This window comes from Hemiscyllium ocellatum, chromosome 28, assembly GCF_020745735.1.
Source record: "Hemiscyllium ocellatum isolate sHemOce1 chromosome 28, sHemOce1.pat.X.cur, whole genome shotgun sequence".
In the NCBI taxonomy this organism is placed as follows: domain Eukaryota; kingdom Metazoa; phylum Chordata; class Chondrichthyes; order Orectolobiformes; family Hemiscylliidae; genus Hemiscyllium; species Hemiscyllium ocellatum.
The window spans coordinates 13,393,212-13,416,535 of record NC_083428.1 but is presented as its reverse complement, the minus strand read 5'-3'; the positions used below and the strand labels follow the sequence as shown (position 1 = coordinate 13,416,535).

The 23,324-nt window shown below is 42.5% G+C and overlaps 1 protein-coding gene across 1 annotated transcript in view; it reads left to right on the top strand.

Moving 5' to 3' along the window:
* The first annotated feature begins 94 nt into the window (after positions 1 to 94).
* The window catches only part of LOC132829125 (guanine nucleotide-binding protein subunit alpha-11-like), an 85,694-nt gene continuing 62,464 nt past the window's right edge, over positions 95 to 23,324 (top strand). Inside the window, exon 1 of the mRNA XM_060846447.1 lies at positions 95 to 456. Coding sequence (XP_060702430.1) covers positions 303 to 456 — 154 coding nt within the window. The 5' untranslated portion in view covers positions 95 to 302. The remainder of the gene's footprint in view (positions 457 to 23,324) is intronic.

Here is a 23,324-nt window from a genome sequence, read left to right as displayed (position 1 = left end):
CATTCAACACAAGCTAAATATGATTTCACCGTGGGCGTGACCCTGACTCCTGACCCCTTCTAGATCGTGTGAAATGTTTAAGGATTGCTTCCAATCCGCGAGTTTTAAAGGAGTTAGATTCGGTCTCTCTCGATGCTTCGCTTCTTGTGAAAGGAGTGAAGTTTTGAGCCATTTTGGGAGATGTGAAGCACTGCTCTCTCTCTCTCTCTGGCTGACAGCTCTTGCTGCCTGAGTTCAGGGAAGTTTCGCCAGGAGGTGTTTGCTGAGTTTCAGCTGCATGTGAACACACCAGGGACTCCGGCATGGCTTCGTGTTGGCGCTGTCTATCCTGTCGCCGCTGTTTCTGCTGTCTGTCCGAGGACGAGAAAGTGGCGTTTGACATCAACAAAAAAATCAACAAGGCGTTAAAACAACAGAAACAGAGACGGAAGCGAGAACTCAAACTCCTGCTGCTGGGTAAGTGCAGAGAGACTTCGTGAAATTTCCCCTCTGCCCAGACCCCAAGCGCTTCCTTTAACTTATTCATTAATAACGTTACTTCATGTCGCACACTGAGGTCTGAAATGCCCACTGAACTATCCCTTTCGGGGCAAAGGGGGGAGTTTGCTAAGGATTTCGCTGAAAAAAGTCGAAAGTAAGACAGAATCTCCACCTTGCAGTTTAGGGTTTACGAATTTGAGTTCCTAATCGCCAGAACTTTGCACGTGGGCGGAACTCAGGCGAGAAAAGGCTGAAAGGTTTGCTGTTCCTGGGTGATCCCTGTGTATCCATGTCCAGCATGCAACCCTAAAGGGAACAGAAACGACAACATAAAACACAAGTTATGTTTTGAAATGTATCACATGTACGAAACATGGGAGCAAATGATTGCAGATGCAGGAACCTGTACAGAAAACAGCAAACTCTGGAGATCACAGGCTGACTGGTCCGCTGTGATTTCCAGCATTTTGTTTTGTGTTGAGAGCACGTGTTTTGCAGATTTTTCTCTCTCTGTGCTGCGTAAACTGGAACATTCGTCTTCAATCAGCTCTGAATAAAGATGTCACACATGTTGGGGGGTGGTGGGGTGGAGAGAGAGATAAGAATTGCATTTCTGTGGACTTCACAAAATGCTTTAAAGGCACTGAAATGCTCCTTGATGTGTAGTTACCGCAGGAACCATCTGACCCAGAGGAAGCCCCAACCAGCAGCCATTCCCTGATGGTGAGAGAAGCAACTTTTAGTTGTCAGTTGTGGGATGAATATTATTAAAAATCACACAACAACAGGTTATAGTCCAACAGGTTTATTTAGAAGCACTAGCTTTCGGAGCGCTGCTCCTTCATCAGGTGAGCAGTACTTAGTGGGCAGCATGGTGGCTCAGTGGTTAGCACCGCTGCCAGACACGCGGGTTCAATTCCCGCCTCAGGCGACTCTCTGTGTGGAGTTTACACATTCTCCCCATGTCTGTGTGGGTTTCCTCCTGGTGCTCCGGTTTCCTCCCACAGTTCAAAAATGTGCAGGTCAGGTGAATTGGGCATGCTAAATTGCCCGTAGTGTTAGGTGTAGGGGAATGGGTCTGGGTGGGTTGTGCTTTGGCAGGTCAGTGTGGACTTGTTGGGCCGAAGGGCCTGTTTCCACACTGTAAGTATCTAATCTAATCTACTCTGAAAGCTAGTGCTTCCAAATAAACCTATTGGACTATAAACTGGTGTTACGTGATTTTTAAGTTTGTACTCCCCGGTCCAACACCGGCGTCTCCAAACCAAGGGATGAATATTTGCCTTGGACACCAGGGAGACTTCCTTAGGAACAGACTTTTCATGTATCTGAGCAGGGAAAAGGAGCTTGGTTTAATATCTCATCCAAGAGAAGGCACGCCACTCCATCAGTACTGTACCAGCAGTATCAGCCTGGATTACAGACTGATGACCCATGAGTACATCTTGAATCCACAACCTCTGACTCAGAGGAAATCAGGGCTCCTTCTGAACCACTGATGACATGTCATCACACGCATGTTGATGTGAAAAACATTTTTGTCAATCCAAAGTGCCCCAAACTGCAGTGAAAAAGCACCAGATCTCGGCAGGGGTTCTGTTGTCTATAGCATGTCTTTGGCCATGTGTGAAGCCACAATACAAAGTTACTTTGGATATCTGTGTATGGTTGAAGCATTCCCTAGGAATATCTTTCAATGTTTGGATCAGGTGGGATACACCCACCCTCACCTTATGTCAAAAATTAGATCACTGGCAAAATGAACCAAAACAGACATTGCTAGTCAGGTTCAGGCCTGTTTACCTTCTGTTGAAGGTTGCCCCACACAATTCACAAACCAATAGCTGGAACATAATTGCAACCAGAGTTTCTCTTCCCTTTACCCTGTGGAAGGACCCAGATTGGAACATCACAAGCTCAGAAAGGAAGCAGCTCCTACAGCACTACCAGCTGCAGAGACCAGAGCCTCACCCAGTGCCAGAGTACGGTGCCACACAGCTGGATAACTAGGGGTGTGCAGACGGGGACATTTTCAGTTATCACTTATTTTATAGGCTGAGCAAAGGACTCAAGTCCTCAATCCAGCAATAATAATTATTTCTTTTAATCTATTCAGATTTTGAATAAACCTTATTTCACATTCATACATTAAAGCCCTGCCATTTTGCCACAACATTTTGTTCACCTTTCAAACTTCCTGTAACTGCTGTAATGAACGTAAAGGTTTACTTTTAAAAAGACAGCGTGCTTGGCTTCTTTCCACCCCTTCGCACAGCTTTTGACTCATTATAGGGTGTGGTTTTCAATGAGACCTCTTTCTGGTCAGTGAACCTTGGCAGGAATTCAGCTCCAGGGAGTCACAGAATTAAGCTAAATACTGCTCTCACCCAATACTCACATACACATTTCGGAGCAGGGGAGTGAAGTGGGTCAGAGATAACAATGGGAAACAGACACCTGGATCCCTCATGCTTGCCCTAGCATCAGCGGCTGAGGCAATTTGAGACAGTCTAGCTGCTGCTTTAATTAGGATTAGCTAACTGGACTCCAGACTTGGGTGAAAACCTGGCATCTTCCTGGCATTTTTAACCTAATAAAGGTTATGAACCCCTACAGGTTAATTGCCCAGACAGAGGAGTGAATTAATTGAGGTGAGAATATTGTGCCTCACTTTCTGATTTGAATGTGGATGATTGGGGTGTTCATATCAATACAGTTACAATAATATGGTTTACTTGGCTTCAAGGCTCCTCCCTGTGCACTAAAACTGAACAAAGCACAGGACCGCATTGCACCCAGGATGCACCACTGAGCTGGCACAGACATAGTTTAACTATGGGGAGATAGTGAGGACTGTAGATGCTGGAGATGAGAGTCAAGAGTGTGGTGCTGGAAAAGTATCAGCCAGCATCCGAGGAGCAGGAGAATTGACGTTTCAGGCATAAGTTCTTCACCAGGAATGAGTGGCTCTTGAAGGGCTTATGCCCGAAACATCGATTCTCATCCTTTTCAGATGTTGGCTGATCTGCTGTGCTTTTCCAGAACCACACTCTTGACCATAACTTAGCTACAGCCTGGATAGAGTGTTTTTTGACATGTGACAGAGTCTGCGTCTTTTTGTTCCATTTTATTCTTGGGATAGGAGAGTTGCAGGCAAGGCCAGCATTTAAAGCCCGTCCCTGATTGCTCTTGATCTTTGATGAGCTGCCTTTTTGAACAGCTGCGGTAAATGTAATGTTGGTCCAATATGACTCTTTTTTTGGAACTCGTATTTGAACTCATGTCGGACTGGAAACATCAACACACTCTCTCTCTTTCTTGCTTTTCTCTCCACAGGCTTGCTGAGTTTCCCCAGCACTTTCTGTTTTTATAATGCGATGTTCTTGAATGTACTTCTTCTAAACAACATCACAGTATCAAGCTTATCATCTAATTATATTCAGCAATGAGAGGTTGCTGTTCTGGAGATGTAGATAATGATGAAACTCACGAAAATACAAGTTAGGGCTTGTTATTTCAGTATAATCACCCTTTTAATAGCACGGTAAATCTTAATTGCTGCCAAATATTCTTTCTGGCACTGAAAATTACCTTCTACAAACGTGGAGTTTCAAACCTGCAACATCTAATTATTGTTAGAGATTCAAATAATTGCAAATAATACTTGTTTTTTAAACTTCTGCTTTCTGTCTCTTTTATCTCTTTCAACTTTAATATAATTTTCTATGCATTTCTTTATTCCACGTTCCATCTCTGATTTGATATTGAATGCACTAATTTACCTGGCACCAACTGTTTCTCATGCTGTTTCTTAGCTCTTTAGTCTGATTATGTATGGAGATGTAGAAGATTTCACATAAGTCCCATAGGCCCGTGTTTAATGTTGGGATGACAGTAAGCTGCCACCCAAATCTCCATAGAAAATGTCTAAGTACAAGTCTAACAAGGAACTAGCACTGTTTGTTCATCTGTGATAATTCCAGACAACATCTCAGTTTTGAATCAGTGGTGCATGTTACAACATGGCCAGGAAGAAATTAATTTGATGTTGCAGAATGCAGCTGCCTCCAAAGACTGTCTATGTTCATTTATAATTGAAAAGGCAAAGGAACGAAGTCAAGAAATCTGACTGTGCTTCTGTACATTTGGAATTTGTAGCAGTCTGAACTTGCTCCAGCAGCCAACTTGGCTTTGTTTAGCACAGTGTCTTCAGAGAAGGCTGTTCCTCAGCTGCAATTGCTTCACACTTTCCAATACAATAATGATGCTCCTTTTAAACATCACTGGCATATGTGAACTAACATGTCCAAAACACTTGGTGCTAATAAGCAAATGTACGTAACATCTACAGCACAGTTTTGCATCAGACACCCCATTTGTTTCTCTGATCTCTATGGTAAAACAATGGGTAAATTGAGTTTCTTCTTGAAATATTTTTATAATGATGGTGGACTTGCAGCTGTGTTTCACAGTAAACTGTGCCTCAGCTCAGAGATGGTAATCTTGCCTCTGAGCTAGGGAGTCATGAGTTATCACAGAACAGTTGCATTTACATAGCACCCTTCAGATTAACAGGGTATCTCAATGCAGTGTTATCACTGTGATACAGGAATCACAGCAGTCAAAATGCACACAGCCAGCTTTCACAGTGTAATATTGATGAAAGTAATTGAAATGACAGTGTATCTAATACATTTTCACTTGCATATTATGACTTTAACTATCCCTGCTGTGCTATGTGAACATGTATAAGACACAGTAGCATTAAAAAAGTGACCTTTACTGAACTTGCTAGCTTGACTCTGTGAGAACATGTGAAAAAAGTGGAAAGTAAAGACCTACTTCCTTGTGTAAGCAAGTACTTAACAGGAAAGCAGTCTGAAGTAACTGTGTGCTGCAGTCCAACAGACTGGATGCAAAGAAAAATGATTTTGAGCATGTAATTATAAAATCAGGTATGGGTCAGGGTCTTTATTGCATTCTAATAGTAACAGTTGTCTACAAAGTCACTGGTCAAGACAGTGATTTTTAGGACAAAACTGAAACTCATAAGTCATCACTGGGTGAGAAGAGAAGAACAATGCATAACAGAAACAGCTCAGTGTTGTATATCATACAATTGGAATTTAAAGCTTCTTTGGGAGTTGCACAAGTGGACAGTTAATGTCCAAAGGTTTGCAAGTGGAGGAAACCAGGATATAGATAATAAAATGAAGACTGTAATTACAAGGAGCTAGGATGTGGGTAATAAAATAAGTTTATCATTGCTAGAAATGAATATCAAAGCGACTCGGTATGGTGGACATAATTGAAATATGTATGGGGGTCATATGGGCAGCAGTTTGGTGAAATCGGAAGAGAAAAATCTTGCTCAGTTTGTGCACAATCTTTTCTGAGTACAGAGGAAAAGACCCTATCGCTGACATGGTGCTCAAGGTAAGGATGAGGGTTACTTCTGGATATAAGGCACTGTCCCCTTTACCTGACACTGCAGTTGAGATAATGGATACCACATTTGGAAAATGATCCACCCTGAGTGATTAATCATTGATCAATGGGAATTTAGTGAGATTACAGACAAGGATTTGCTAGAAGTCTCTTGGTCCCATTTGCTATATTGATTTTACAATAATGTTCATCCAGATTTTGATGCTATTTTACCAGAATTCTATGTGACATAATTTATGTGTAAACTTTCATGTTTAATGTATTTTTATTTCAATTTGAAAGCCCACACAAAGTGAAGATTAAGATACTGCCCCAAACCAGGAAAAGGTGAAGGGTTTGGTATAATAGAGAGGAGACCTTGAAACTGGGGAAACAAACATAGACTGGGTGGCTGCCTTCCAGAACACCTACATTATATTCACAAAAAAGACCCTGAGCTTTCAGTTGCCTGCCACTTTAAGAGATCACCTTGCTCTCTGGCCAACATCTCTGTCACAAGCTTTCTGTGGTGCTCCAGTGAAGCTCAGTGCAAGCTGGAAGAACAGGAACTCTTTTGCCTCTTGGGAACTCTAGAGTCTTCTGGACTCAATATTGAGTTCAGTGATTTTAGGGCTTGACACACCTTCTCCCATGCCCCTAACCCCAACCTCCACACACCAAGCTGTGTTATCACGTGGTTTGCTATTATACACGAACCATTGTTGGCTACTAATCATCTCTATTACCAGTTATTCATTCTCCTAGGAAGACTGTTATTTGCTCCATTATTTATGTATTGTTTACTTCTTACCCCCTCCATCCACCTCATCATCTGCATAAAAAACAACTTTTTCCTAGCTACCATCAGTTCTGAAGAAGGGTCATTGGGCCTGAAATGTTAACTCTGATTTCTCTCCACAGTTGCTGCCAGACTTGCTGACATTTTCCAGCAATTTCTGTTTTAGTTTCTCATTTACAGCATCTGCAGTTCTTTTGGGTTTTTTTGTGCTAGGTCTGGTATCGTGGAATGAGACAGGATTATTAAATTACCTCAAAATGAAATACTCCACCACCAACCACTAAATGACAGTGATCATAATATGATTGAATTTCATATTGACTGTGAGGAAAGAAGAGCAGATCGAAAACTAGACTTTTAAACTTAACTAAGTACAATTATCACACAGTTGGGAAAAATTCCAGAATATGTGTCCTGCAATAGTTCAGTTGCCTGAATTACCATTGGCGTTTTAACCACAGTAGACAGCACTCCTACCAGTGAATCAGCTATGTCATTAACAAGGAAAAATTGTATTCTTGGAGCTGACAGTTTGTCCACTACTCCTACCTCAAATTCTCTACTCTTCCCTGGACACTCTAACCTCACTTTACATAATTGAGCGCTTCTTGTCTCACCATGAATTCCTGTTGCTAGTACCTTTTCTGGCAATAGTCCTTCAGAAGTGTATATCTCCTCATCTTTCAACGTCACAGATTGAGAGGACCCTGTACACTTAATATCGTAACCTCTTCATCTGCTACTCCTGGCCTTTGCTAATAAACTCTACCTTGCAGGTATATGGTTTAAGAAGATCTGGCACTTCCTTCTTAACCAACCGCCGACCAGCTTGTACATTCTGGTGCAGCTTTCTAGCCTCCATGTGCCTTCCATTACCATTCCAACAAAATTCGCTGGTTTATCCTATTTTCAGACATCTGGCTTCCCAATGCTTCTCCTGGCCCACCAACACTGTGATTTCAGTAGCCTACTTTATTGCAGTAAAAACACTGGAGTTTTTTAACTTCTCTGTCCCCTTCAAGGGTTTCATCTTTACCCTGTGGTAAGGTATCCTTATGATTTTCACCGAAGTCTACCTTTCCCTTTCCAAGTGATGATTTCTCTTTTCCCCAATCTCTATGCCTCATGGATTGAAATTGATTCTGGTCGCCAAACTTAGCTTTATTGGTAACTCATAACCATCAGCCATTTCAGCTGCTAATCTTGCCATTTTAACTCTCTGCTCTTCCACATGAATTCTCCCTACTTCACAAAGTGAATTTTGAACTTCTGTCAAAGTGCCAATTTCTGAAGTTCAAACTCTAACTTTCTCTATTTTCTGCTGAAGCAGTTCATTCTTTTTCACTTTTCTCTACTTTGAATCGTAATTCCTTGTCCTTCGCCTCTAACTCAAGCTGCTTCATTTTCAATTGACCTTTAGCCATCTCTAAAGATTCTGATGGCGTTTCCAGCAACTTGAAATGATGAGCTACTGCCGTAATTATCTCTCCTTTCCTCATGGAAGGAGGCAGCTCCATTCCCAACTTGTCTACTAATTCCAGCAGCTTGGCCTTAATCACCTCCGGTATTCCTGATGAAGGGCTTTTGCCCAAAATGTCGATTTTACTGCTTCTTGGATGCTGCCTGAACTGCTGTGCTTTTCCAGCACCACTCTAATCTAGACCCTTAGTGACCTTTTATAAAACTCTCAAGGTCACTTCTTCCACCCCTAGATGATTGAAAGAGCCATTGCTATCCCAAGCACTGTTTAAACCAACCAAATCAATACCCGTAACAAAAGGCACTAGCACATACCACTCGCTGCCTTCGAGTCCAACAACTCTAATCCCAATTTGGAACTAAAAATAAATCCCAGACCAGCTCCCAATTTGTTATGGACCAGGCCAGACCGCTTCAAAACATTTCAAGAATGTAGCCAGATCCTAACTTTGCAAGGTGTTTTAGGTAGGTGTAACGTGGGTATTCCAGGAGAGAATCAGTTGGTCAAACCACTTAGTTTTAAACAAAACAGAACTTATTTACAAGATTACTGAATGAAACACAAAGAACAGACAACAGAATACCAACTCATGTATCCTAACCAATAATCCAACAAACTAGCCCAACTAATGATGTTGTTCCAAATACTTGCAACAATCCCCATAAACACCCCTTTGACACAAAAGGTAAAATCAAACACAGGGTCTTACAGGAGAGAAGTCAGAGAGAGAGAGAGTACCAGCTTGGATCTGTTTTGGGTCCAGTAGTTATTCTTCACACCACTGCTAAAAAAAACCAGAGAAAAGTTGAGCTGGGGGAACTGGTCATACACCTTTTGTTGTACAAGTGTTTTATTTTTAACTTGAAAGCCTCTGTCTGAGGCAATATCTGTTAGCTATTATCAAATTTGCCCTAAAGAATTACACCCCATGTGCCATTTATGACCTCTCTTTAAAAAAAAATGCCTAGGACAGCATAACCTTGTTAAAGGAGCAACTTTGTCACAAGACTGAGCAGCTAACATGAACTGGGAAATTAGATTAAGGGTTGGCAATAATACAATAGCACTTATTTTGAGGAGATATTTTAGAATACACAGAGGAAAAAAGAACATGCCTGGCTTTTTAAGGAGGTTAAAGGAGCAGAAAGCAAAAATGCATCCTTTTACAAAGTTGAGTGGCAAGTCAAAAACTGGACTTGATACGCACAATAGCAGAGAGTAACTAAAAGATTAATAAGAACAGGGAAATTAGCGTGCAACAGAAAACCAGCTAGAAACATAAAAAGAAGATAGTTTCTATGGTATTCCAAAAATAAAAAACGTAACCAAAGTGAGCGTTGGTCTTTTAGAGTGAGGTTGGGAATTAATAATGGAAAATGAGGGAATGGCAAATAAATATTCGCATCCTTTCCTCACTTTTGTGGGACTGTCTGTTCTTTCCAGTCTGGCATTTAGACATACCATTGTTCTGCCATTCTCACATTCCATTCACTTAATCTGAACAATCATGATCCTATTTCCCCCAGCAGTCTACACCCTGCTGGCAGAAAGTGAGGGTTGCAGAGGCGGGAGTTCAGAGACAAGAGTATGGTACTGGAAAAGCACAGCAGGTCAGGCAGCATCTGAGGAGCCGGAGAATGGATGTTTCGGGCATAAGCCCTTCATCAGGAATGTGGCATGTGGGCCAGGATGGCTGAGAGAATGGGAGGGGGTTGGGGTAGGGGGGGAGATAACTGAGAATGCAATAGATAGATGAAGTTCGGAGGGAAGGTGTTAGGTCGGAGAGGAGTATGGAGCGGAAAGATGGGAATGATGATGGAGAGGTCAGGAGGGCAGTGCTGAGTTGGATGCTTGGGCTGGGATAAGGTCGGGGGAGGGGAAATGAAGAAACTGGTGAAATCCACATTGATCCCGTGTGGTTGGAGGATTCCAAGGCAGAAGATGAGGCGTTCTTACTCCAGGTGTTGGGTGGTAAGGATTTGGCAATGGAGGAGGTCCAGGAGCTGCATGTCCTTGGCAGATTGAGAGGTGGAGTTGAAGTGGTCAGCCAAGGGGTGGTGGAGTTGGCTGGTGCAAGTGTCCCAGAGATGCCCCCTTAGTCCAGGAACTCTCCACCTATGTTCAGGACACCACCAACACTCTTCACCTCCTCCAAGAGTTACGTTTTCCTGGCCCCAATGCCTCATTTTCACTATGGATGTCCAATCCCTGTACACATCCATCCAGCATGATAAAGGCCTTCAAGCCCTCTGTTTCCTCTTCTCACGCCGTCCCAACCAGTACCCTTCCACTGACACCCTCATTCACCTGGCTGAACTGGTCCTCACCCTTAACAACTTCTCCTTCCAATCCTTCCACTTCCTCCAAACCAAAGAGGTAGCCATGGGCACCTGCGTGGGACCCAGCTATACCTGCTTCTTTGTCGGGTACGTGGAAAATCTATCTTCCACAACTACAGTGGCACCATCTCCCCCCTGTTCCACTGCTACATCGATGACTGTATTGGCGCAACCCACATGCTCCCACAAGGATGTTGAACAGTTTATCAACTTCACCAACACACTCCACCCCAACCTTAAATTCACCTGGACCATCTCAGACACCTCCCTCCCCTTCCTGGACCTCTGCATCTCCATCTCCAGTGACTGACAAACCACGAACATCTACTACAAGCCCACTGACACCCACAGCTATCTAGACTATATCTGCTCCCACCCTACTTCTGTAAAACACCATCCATTATTCCCAATTCCTCCACCTCCGCCGCATCTGTTTCCAGGGTGACCAATTCCACCTTTGAAAACTCCTTTTTCCAAGATTGTAATTTCCGCTCTCACATGGTCAACTATGCCCTCCAGTACATCTCCTCCACTTCCCACACCTCCACCCTTGAATCCCACCCCTCCCAACGCAACAAGGACAGAACCCTCTGGTCCTCACCTTCCATCCTATCAACCTCCCTATACATCACATGATCCTCTGCCACCTACAAATGGCCCCACAACTAGAGATATATTTCCCTCCCTACCCCTATCAGCATTCCTGAGAGATCATTCCATTCACGACTCAGGTCCACGCCCCTCCACCAGCCCACACCCCACTCCCAGCACCTTCCCCTGCCACTGCAGGAAGTGCAAAGCCTGCGCCTAGGCCTTCTCCTCACCTCCTTCCAAGGCCCCAAAGGATCCTTCCACATTCAACCTGAAATTTACCTGTACCTCTACCAATATCATCTGCTGTATCTGTTGCACCCAATGTGTTCACCTCTACATCAGGGAGATAGGACTCCAACTTGTTGATCATTTCAGAGAACATCTCTGGGACACTCACAGCAACCAACCCCACCACCCCGTGTCTTAACACTTCAACTCCCCCTTGCAATCTGCCAAGGACATGCAGCTCCTGGGCTTGCCCTATCGCCAAACCCTTACCATCCGATGCCTGGAGGAAGAACGTGTCATCTTCTGCCTTTGGACCCTGCAACCACACGGGATCAATATAGATTTCACCAGTTTCCTCATTTTCCCTCCCCCACATTGTCCCTGTCCCAAGCTTCCAACTCAGCACCAACCTCCTGACCCGTCCGTTGTCTTTCCCATCTATCCACTCCACCTTCCTCTCCGACCTATTACCTTCTCCCTCATCTTCATCTACCTGTGAAATTTTTAGCTACCTTTCCCCCAACCCCAACCCCCCTTCCCATTTATCTCTTGGCCTCCCCGGCCCACAAGCCTCATTCCTGATGAAGGGCTTATGCCTGAAACATCTGTTCTCCTGCTGCTCGGATGCTGCCTGACCTGCTGTGCTTTTCCAGCACCACACTCTCAACCCTACACCCCATCCCCTACTTTTGCATAAATGCTGCCCCCTCCACACTGAGCTATCAACATCATTTCTCCATCAGCAGCTACACCCAATACCCCAATCTCCACCCCGCCCAAACTATAGAATAAATGCTGTCCCTGCACATTTCACACCAGCTCTGATGAAGAGTCTTCCAGACTCGAAACATTAACTTGCTCTTTCTCCATGGATGCTGCCTGATCCTGTGTGATTTCCAGCGTTTTCTGTTTTCAATAAATATTTGCATCTGGAAAGGATACAAATAGCAGCCCACAAATAATTGTGAATAAGTAGGTAAAAGGAAGTGAGAATATTAAACTGATTACAATCAGTAGGAAACAGCTACTGAGAAAATTATTAGTGCTAAAATCTGATAATTCCTCTTGCCTTGATGGACTTCATTCTTGGGTGATTAGAAATGGTGGCTTCTGAGATAATGGATTGTTTCTTTCAGTTTTCTGAAATCTCGGCGTTCTGAAAAGGTCCCAGCAAATTGTGAGATAGCGATAGCACTTCCTGTAATCAAGAAATGATGGAGCCTGGAAATCAGGCAACCATCAGCCAGTCAGGATAATATCTTTTGTAAATAAAATACAGAAGTCTTTTTTGAAGGAGGTTACAACAGGGCACGTAGAAAATCTTAAAGCTATGAGGCAGAATCAGCATAGCTCTGAAAATGGGAAAATTACGTTTGACTAATTTATTCAAGCTCTTTGAGGAAGTAACTAGTAATGTAGGTAAAGCAGAACTGATGGATACACTGTACTTAAATTTCCAGAAGTCATTTGACAGAAGTCCCACACCGAAGGCTACTATTCAAATTAAGAGTACAAGGTGAAGGGGTGATGTATTAGCAAGGATAGAGGATTAGTTGGCTTAGAGGGAGCCAAATCTAAACCATTCGATGCCTGGAGGAAGAACACCTCTTCTTCTGCCTTGGGACCCTTCAACTACATGGCATCTACATCGATTTTGCCAGTTTACAAATCTCCCCTTCCCCCCACTTCATTCCAGATCTATTGTTCCAACTCGGCACCGCCCTCTTGACCTGTGTTACCTGTCCATCTTCCTTCCCACCTATCTGCTCCATTCTCCTCACCAACCTATCACAATTACCACCCACAATTACCACAATTATCACAGAAAGTTAACCCTCACCTGCATCCACCTATTGCCTTCACATCCACCCCCAGCCCCAGCCCCACCTTCCTGTTTATCTCTCATCCCTCTCCCTGCACCACATTCCTGATGAAGGACTGTCCTGCTCCTTGGATGCTGCCTGACCTGCTGTGCTTTTCCAGCGCCACACTTGAAAACTCTGACTCTCCAGCATCTGCTGTTCTCAATTTCTCCTTATAAGGAGCAGAGGCCGGGCATATAAAGGTCATTTTCAGATTGGCAGTTTGCAACAAGTGGTGTGCCAAAGGGATTGGTTTGGGGGTCTTACTTACTTACAAGTTAGACAAATGATTTGGATGAAGTGACCTAAAATATGGTTGTTATTTTTATTGATGATACAAAGCAAGATCGGGAAGTGAACTGTGAAGAAAACGTAACCATGTCCTCAAAGGGTTATGGGTGGTTTAAATGAGTGGGAAAAAATGTGTAATTGACAAATGGAGTACAATGTGGGAAAATGTGAACTTGTCCACTTTGGGAGGAAGAACAGAGATTATTTAAGTAATGATAGAGCACAGAACCCTGAAGCATTGGAGAATCTGGGTGTCTTGTCATTTGAGTCACAAACTCTTAGTATGCAGTTTCAGCAAGTGACATGGAAGGCAAATGAACATTTTCATTTACTTCAAGGGGAATGGAACTTAAGTGTAGAGATGTTTTGCTTCAATGGTGTAGAACATTGGCGAGGCCACATCTGTGTACATTTTTGGTCTCCTTATTTTAAAAAAGGATGTAAATGCATCAGAAGCATATTTATCATGTGAAATTCTGGTCTCCCTGCTGCAGGAAAGACGTTGTGAAACTTGAAAGGGTTCAGAAAAGATTTACTAGGATGTTCTCAGGGCTGGAAGGTTTGAGCTCTGGGGAGAGGCTGAATAGACCAGTGCTGTTTTCCCTGATATGTTGGTGGTTAAGGGGTGATCTTATAGAGGTTTATAAATCAAGAGGGGCATGAACAAGGTGAATAGCAAAATTCTTTTTCCCAGGGTCATGAAGTCCAAAACTAGGGGGCAGAGGATTAAGGTGAGAGGAAAAAGATTTAAAAGGGACCTGAGGGACAACTTTTTCATGCAGAAGATGGTGAGTGTTTGGAATAAACTGTCAGAGAAGGTGGGAGAGGCTGGCACAATTACAACATGTAAAAGGCATCTGATTAGATAAGTGATAGGAAGGATTTAGACAGATATGGGCCAAGTGCTGACAAATGGGACTTGACTAATTTAGGATATCTGGTCAGCATGGATGAGTTGGACCTCAGGGTTTGTGCTGTACATCTCTATGACTCTATGAAATAGCTTTTACCTTACAATCTTGCTGCAGTAACTTAATTTTGCCAGACTTGTTTTCTAGTAACCAAGAAACTCTGAATTCTGTTTGACATTTCCTGTTGATTCTTAAAGTTTAATTTTAATTACCTGTAAAGGAACAAGGAAATGTTGAATAGACTAAGCCTGTATCTCTTGCAGTTTAAAAAAATGAGAGGCGATCTTATTAGAATATGTAAGATGCTGCAGGGATTTAATTGAGTGTATACTGAAAGGATCATAGAATCATAGAATCCCTACAGTGTGGAAACTGGCCATTTGGCCCAACAAGTCCACACTGATTCTCCAAAGAGTATCCCACCTAGACTCATTCCCCTACCCTATTACTCTACATTTACCTGAGACTAATGCATCTAACCGACATATCCATGAATACTATGGGCAATTTAGTATGGCCAATTCCTCCCTTTTAGGAGAGACTAGGACTAGTGGGCACAATTTTAAAAATGAGAAGCCTCTCATTTAAGATAGGGATGATGAGAACTTTCTCCTGTCTGAAAATTGTGAACCTTTGGAACTCTTTCTGGAGAGAGCTGTAGCTATTGAACACTTTCAAGGTTGAGGTAGACAGATTCTTGTTCTACCATGGGAGAAATTAGATTAGATTCCATACGGTGTGGAAACAGGCCCTTCAGCCCAACCAGTCCACACCGACTAATACACCTAATGCTATGGGCAATTTAGCACGGCCAGTTCACCTGACCTGCACACCTTTGGACTATGGGAGGAGAACGGAGCACCTGGAGGAAACCCACAAAGACGTGGGGAGAATGTGCAAACTCCACACAGACAGTCGCCCAAGGCTGGAATTGAACCTGGGACCCTGGTGCTGTGAGGCAGCAGTGCTAACCACTGAGGCACCGTGCCACCCTATGGGAAGTATTGCTAACAAATGGACCTTGGAGTACAGGTTCATAATCCCTTGAAAGTAGTCGCAGGTAGATAGGACACTGAAGAAGGCGTTTGGTATGCTTTCCTTTATTGGTCAAAGTATTGAGTACAGGAGTTGAGAGATCATGCTGCGGTTGTACAGGACATTGGGGGAATTTGCACATTCTCCCCGTGTCTGAGTGGGTTTCTTCTGGGTGCGCCGGTTTCCTCCCACAGCCCAAAGATGTGCAGATCAGGTGAATTGGCCATGCTAAATTGCCCACAGGTTAGTCAGAGGGAAATGGGTCTGGGAGGGTCGGTGTGGACTTGTTGGGCTGAAGGGCCTGTTTCCACACTGTAGGGAATCTAATCTACTCTGATTTGCTTTCCCAAAATGCAACACCTCGCATTTATCAAAATAAACTCCATTTGCCACTCCTCAGCCCATTGGCCCATCAGATCAAGATCCCATTGTAATCTGAGGTAACCTTCTTTGCTGACCACTACACCTCCAATTTTGGTGTCATCTGCAAGCTTACTAACTATATCTCTTATTCTCACATCCAATGCACATACGCTCTCATTTCATTTTGAGTTCTGAGAGTGGTGCTGGATTGTTTGAAGTTTGTTTACCTGCATTTAGATTAAGCTTTAGGGAGCCCTCGAGGTGAATAGTTCATTGCTACTGAAGCTAACATTAGGAGAAGGAATAAAATTGGACTAGTGACAAAGTGTTCTAAACATAGGACAGACAGATAGAAACAGGTTCCTTTTAAAGACAGAGAACCGTCCAGGTGTTCCGTGAGTGTGTATATTTCTTTCCGAGAGAAAAACTCTGTCCTTGTAGCCTTGCAACTTAGCAGTCTCCAGTGTAGGCAGGACATGAGAAAGAAGCCTTGAGGCAATCTGTAAACAGAACACAGTGGAAGTGGAGTTTAATGAATCAATGTTGAGAAATAAATGTGTCACAAAGATATTAATGAAAGAAGCTAACATTGATTGAATGTAGAGTAATGCCTCAAAGAAACCCAAATACAGTCAACCAAACAAGGAACTCTAAAGGTGACCCTTCACTGACACTTCAGTATTTTTTATTGTAAAATAATTTGAATTTTTAAAATCATTTGCATGTAATAAACTCAAGTGGCAGTTGCTTTGGGCTTTTCTGCTTCACTCATGTACAGAGATGCAGGTATGTGGGATTCACTATGTGCCCCTTATAAAGGCCATTGTGATGTCCTGTGTTGCTGGGGGGTGGGGTTCAGGAGTCAGTAGAGATAATGGCCTCTCCAAACATCTGCCTGATGACCTCAGAATGTTGAGGACCTCTTCTGTGCAGTAGATGAGCTGGTCTCTGGGAGGGTGGGTTCACCTGTGAAACATAACTGGCAATAAGTGTTGTGGTTACTGATTAGTTGTGGTATTTGACATCTGGTTCATGTGACCATTGCAGTGGATGACTGGTGTTACTTACTCAGGTGTCGGTACAATAATTCCCTGATGGAGCAATCCCTGACTTCTCTCACAAGCGCAAGAATCCCTTCCTCAGTGGGGGGTGAAGACACAGATATCTGACTTTCTTCCCCTCCTCTCAAACCTGTACGGTATTGCTCAGGCCTGTTATGAGATGGTTTCTCTTGTAATAATTTGAAGGGGGCGAATCTTTAGATGCCAGCGGGTCACATGTCTGTTAGGGCTAGTGCATGTATGAGAGAGGTGTTGAGGGTTCTCTGAGGGAGTGAATAGGCAGAGCGGAGGGCATGTGGGGAGTTAGTGATGTGGACGTATAAGGAGTGATGGAATCAAGTGAGGGAAGCTGCTGCATACCAATAGTGAGGGTGTCAGATTAGCATTGGTGGGAAGTGGGTGCAGTAGCACAGAAAGCGTGAGACAGCAGAGAGCAGAATAGTAGAGCGGAGAAGATCATTGACCTTTTCTTGCAGCACTGCCCGGTGCTCCTCTCCCTGGAAGTGGCCCTGCCTCCCCATTGGTAACTCCCGATCTGAGAATGTTGGCATGGCCTCCTTTGTTGGGCCTCTGACCCCATGCACAAGGACCTCCAGGTCCTTTTCCAAGAAGTGTGATGTCAACCGTCCCCTTTCTCCTGATGTCTTACGTGGCTGAGCAGCTCAAGATGGCCATCCTCCGCAGATGTGTAGCAGGCTTTGAAGGACAACGAGGCCTCAAATGATGATGGTGGTCTTATGGAGGACCCTGCTGAGTGGCGAGGTCCTCTTGGAATGGCATGTTCTAAGATGGGCAACTCATGCCACAAAGGCTCAAACGCCAAGTAATGTGGTGGGTTTGTGGAGATATAGCAAGAAAACACACTTGGCCTCATGGCAACACCATTCCACCAAACTTAACACAACAATAAAATCAGTCAACAGGTCCATTATCTCACAAAATGGATTTGAATAGAAATATACTTCACTATTGGGGTTCTGAAATTCCACAGTAGATGATCCAACTCAGACTTTGATTTCCCATCACTGTAAATCCTGACTATCAAAGTGAGGGCACCAGCAGCCAAAATAAACACAGCTGATATCTCAAGTCTGCCTGCCTGCCGTTTTCCTATCCTTATATGTGCTGGAATTGAAACAAGTTGTAACAGCGCTGCACTATCTTATAGCACAAACTGAAATGTTTTCACAGTTCTGCTTCTCTTGGACTGCTGCCCCTGAATGTGCAAGTGCAATATTGGCACCTATAAGGCCTGTCAAAGTTCATAAAATATATTTTTCATTCAGCCCAATTTATGGCCTAGATAAAGCTGCATTGTGTTAGTGAAATGAACTTGGCTGCGTTTGTTGTCCTCTTTCTTCATGCTCAGAAGACTAAAGGTTTACGTCCCTCTTCAGAATGTCTAGGTTCAAACTTCAATATGAAAACCTTTTGCGTGGGACAGATGACAAATCAAGGAGTACTCTCCCTTCTCTTGTTGGTACTCTGATTCCATTACACTTCTTGAAGAGCAGCAGAAAGATGTTTGGTCACAATGTCAGCTAACTAATCAATGCTATTTGTGTGGTAGCACAGTGTTTTTACAATGTCCACTATATTCTCATACATTGTCAAGTGTTTTGGAATGTGATAAATGTTATACAAATGCACATCGCTGTGTAGTAACACAATAGTGAGGACAACAGTCCTACATAGTTGTTCACCATCACTATAGCCTTGATGCAAATTACAAATGGACTGTTTGGACCAAAGGGTCTGTTTCTAGCTGGACAACTCTATGACCCGGTGACTATTATAAGATGTAGGTGCTGAGGAAAACCACTCAGTCCATCGATTCTTCTGAAAGTGATCATGTCTGATCTGATCATTCTCAACTCCACTCCCCTGACTTTGCCTCAAAACCCTTGATTCCTTTAATGATTAAAAACCTGTTTATCTCAGCATTAAATATACCCTCAGTTCTCTGGAAATATAATGGAATGTATTTCAAAGTTCATGGAATCAGATGGCAGAGAATGAGGCCTTGCAGTCCATCATACATGTGCTGACTCTTTGAAAGAGTTATTCAATTCATTCCACTCTCCTTTTCTATTCTCATTGCCCTGCGATGTTTTTCCTATTCAAGCATTAATATCTCTCCTAAGAGGTGCCTTCATACTTTTTTTTGCATAAAATACCCTACATCAGTTCAACTTGGTGTTATATTACCAATTCCCTGGGCTTAAGGCTGAGATGATAGAATTACATTATAATGTTTGGTGAACATGGGAAATAGACTGTTCTTCACAATTACTCGGATCATTGAGATCTAAAGCACAGAGAAAGGTTCTCATATTGATCAGTTTGCACCAGTCTAAAACAACCACCTAAATATTCTCATTTTTCCAACAATTGTACCATAGCCTTGTATGCTTTAGAACATAGAGCAGTACAGCACAGTACAGGCCCCTCGGCCCACGATTTATCTTAATCTAAGATCAACCTAACCTACACAGCCCTTAATTTACTGCTATCCACGTGCTTGTTCAGCAGTTGCTTAAATGTCCATAATGTCTCTGGACATTAACTACTATTACCAACAGTGTATTCCACACACCCACCACTCTCTGTGTAAAGAACCTACCTTTGACATCTCCCCTATACTTTCCTCCACTCACCTTAAGGATTGCAAGCACACATCTAAATACTTCTTAAATTGCATATTTGAAGGCAGAATATTTGCATGTTTTTATCCTTGGCTATTAATTTCAAAGAGGTAGGTATTATTCCTGACTGACTGAGAGAGAAATCTTACCTTTTTTTGAAATTTTATTTGCAAAGTTTTAAGTGCTTTGTATATTATGTTTGCGTTTGATGACTTTATCAAGCATAGAAATACTGTGGCCTGTGGCAGGTCACAGTTTGGTGATTCTGCAGCAGTAACTCACCTCCTCATTCTCCAAAGCCTGTCCACCATGTACAAGGTGCATTAGAGTACTCTCCGCTTACCTGGATGAGTACAGCTGTAACAGCACTCAAGAAACCCAGTACTGTGTGGAATAGAGCAGAGTGCTTGATTGGTAACTCATTCATGATCTTAAACATTCAGTACCTCCACTACCAACACTCAATAGCATCAGTATGTACAATCTATAAGACCCTCTACAACAAGTCACCAAGGGTCCTATGATAATGCCTTCCAAACCTGTGAACTCTACCATCTGAAGGACAAGGGCAGCAGATTCATGGGCATACCATCATCTGCAAATTCCTCTCTAAGCACTACCATATCCTGATTGGAAATCCAATGCCGTTCCTTCACTATCATTGAGTAAATATCTTGGAACTCTTTCCCTAACAGCATTGTTGATGTGCCTACACCAGACAGACTGCAGCAACCCAACATCCAAAATAGGAGTGAACAATAAATGCTGACCTAGGTGTGGCATTCAACAAATAGAGAAAAACAATGAAAAAGGTGAAAAGGCAAAATGTTAATGAATCTCTTTTAGGATACCAAAACTCTTTCATTAACAAAGTAGTTGTGTTCCTTCAAGCAACAATATATCCATTCTGAGTTGTCGGCATTATGTGCTTGTAACTACAGTGACATTTTTAATAATGGCTACGATTTTGCTGAAATGTCATGTCTTTGCAGTGTGCTCTTTCAATGAGACTTTAATGAATAATGGGACAAACGGTATACCTTTACAACAAGTGGAATATGAGGACTGAGTTAGGAAAAGGGGAATCCAGACAAGACAATGCAATGAAAAGAGATCAGATTGAGAAAGGGAAAAGAGACAAAAAGGAAAAGTAAGAAAAATAACTTTGAAATCTTTAACAACAATTCAGCATATGAACAAGTGATGCGTAACAGATTAAATTGTTCCCTTTCTGAACCGCAAACCGACATTGCAGAAACAAATACTTAATATATGATTAAGTACCGGCCCAAACTTAGTGGGGTGAGTTTACTTAGCAGCAAACACTTGAAACTCACAGGATGTTTATGGGAGAGTTGTCATTTAGAGGAAGCTAAAGGCAGAACACTGTCAATGATACAGCAATATATATCACCCTGGAGAGAGTCTGCTGTAGGCGAGGATTCAAAGGCAGAATTGATTTGGTATAGATAGTAAGTTTGATTTGGTATAGATAGTAAGTTTGCAGATGACACCAAAGTTGGAGGTATCGAAAAAGGTTTTCTCAGAGTACAACAGGATCTTGATCAGATGGGCCAATGGGTTGAGGAGTGTCAGATGGAGTTTAATTTAGATGAATGCAAGGTGCTGCATTTTAGAAAAGCAAATCAGGGCAGGACTTAGACACTTAATGGTAAGGTCCTGGGGAGTGTTGCGGAACAAAGAGACCTTGGAGTGCAGGTTCATTGAGTATAGGCGTTAGGAGGTCATGTTGTGGCTGTACATGGCATTGGTTAGACCTCTGTTGGAATTCTGGTCTCCTTCCTATCTGAAAGACATGGTGAAACTTGAATGAGTTCAGAAAAGATTTACAAGGATGTTGCCAGGGTTGGAGGATTTGAGTTATAGGGAGAGGTTGAAGAGGCTAGGGCTGGATTCCCTGGAGCGTTGGAGGCTGAGGGGTGACCTTACAGAGCTTTATTAAATCAAGAGGGACCTGGATAGGATAAGTAGAGTCCAGAACTGGAGGGCATGGATTTAGGATGAGAGGGGCAAAATTTAAAAGGAACCTATGGGGAAACATTTTCATGCAGAGGGTGGTACGTGTATGAAATGAGCTGCCAGAGGAAGTGGTGGAGGCTGATACAATTGCAACATTTAAAGGGCAATTGGGTGGGTATATGAATAGGAAGGGTTTAGAGGGATATGAGCCAAATGCTGGCAAATGGGACTAGATTAGATTAGGATCTGGTCAGCATGGACGAGTTGGACTGAAGGGTCCATTTCTGTGCTGTACATTCTGTGATTCTATGGTTAAAATTAATGAACAGGAGATTGTCCATTATGACACATGATATATAACACAGGCCAGCAAATTGTGCATTGGAGATTGAAGAGAAAATACGAAAGTAAATTATGAAAGACACAGTAACTATGGAGTAGTGATAAAGGGTCATCAATTGTCCTGATTTGGTTAGGATAATAATTGTGTTAAGAGTAAAAAGAAGAAGAAATTTCTGAATTGTGCTCAAAAGAACTTTCTTTATCAATGTATTTCATGTTCAGAGGAAGATGCAGCACTGTATCTAGATCTGAAGAATAAAGTGTGACAAGGGAAGCATGTTTCAGTGTGAGAGCATTTTGGGAACAGTGATCATAACATCTTCCAGTTAATAATATTTATCGAAAAGGACAAGGAACAATCAAGTGTAAAACTACTTAACTGGTGAATGACTGAATTCAGCAAGTTGAAAACGGATCTGGCCCAGATAAATTAAATTTAAAAATTGATTAGTAAAGAAATGTAATTGACAAAGGGAGACTTTCCAAGATGTAATATCTTGGATTTGTAATCGACAAGTTCCCATGAGTGGAAAGGAAAGACATTCTAACCAGGATTTCCACGAAGTATAATGGCATTGACACTAAAATAAGACTGAAAAGGAGGGTGTTTATGACAATGGAAGGTTCATAACATCCTATAGTAGGATTTCTTAACAGAAGACAACAAATAAAGACAAAGGGAGTTAACAAGTTAACAACCAGTGTAACATTGACAAACTGTAAAAGGATAGTCAGTGAGAAGGTGAGGATGATAAAGACCAAAAAGGATCAAAGCGTCGCCTGTTAATGGAAGGAATCCAAGAAATCTCACCTTCAGATAATAGCAAAAGGTCAAAATGAATTCCTAAGAGACTTGGCACATTTGCTTTGTTCCCAGTAGGAATTAAAGAACCTGAGTTAACCTGGGTTAACCTGAGAATGTAAGTTTTAAAACAAAGTTTTGTGATTTATATATGAAAGAAATGAAATTATCATGGTCATTCTAACAGATGAAAGACTCAACAAACAATCAAGGTATTTTTCAATGTAGAATTTCAGTTATATCACATTGTAAACTTTTGCTATAAATTCTGTGTTTTGCAACTGTGTCCTCCACAGCTACCTGATGAAGGAGCAGCGCTCTGAAAGCTAGTGCTTCCAATTAAACCTGTTGAACTATAACCCGATGTTGTGTGATTTTTGTGTTCCTGAACAGAGGAACAGGGAGACCTAAGAGAGTATACACCCACATTTTTGATTGTGATAGGACAAATTGAAAAGATTGTTAAAAAAGCCTTGAAAACGCTTGGTTTTACAAATAGAGACAAACCGTATGAAAGCAAAGACATCATGCTGTAAAACACTGGTTAGGTCTCAGCTGATGAATTGTATCTAATCTTGGTCACCACACTCTACGGAGAATGGATAAGGCTTTAAGGATGCATAAGAGGCTTACTAGAAGGGATATTAGATGTGATCTTCACATATCTTCGGATGGGTAATGAGAC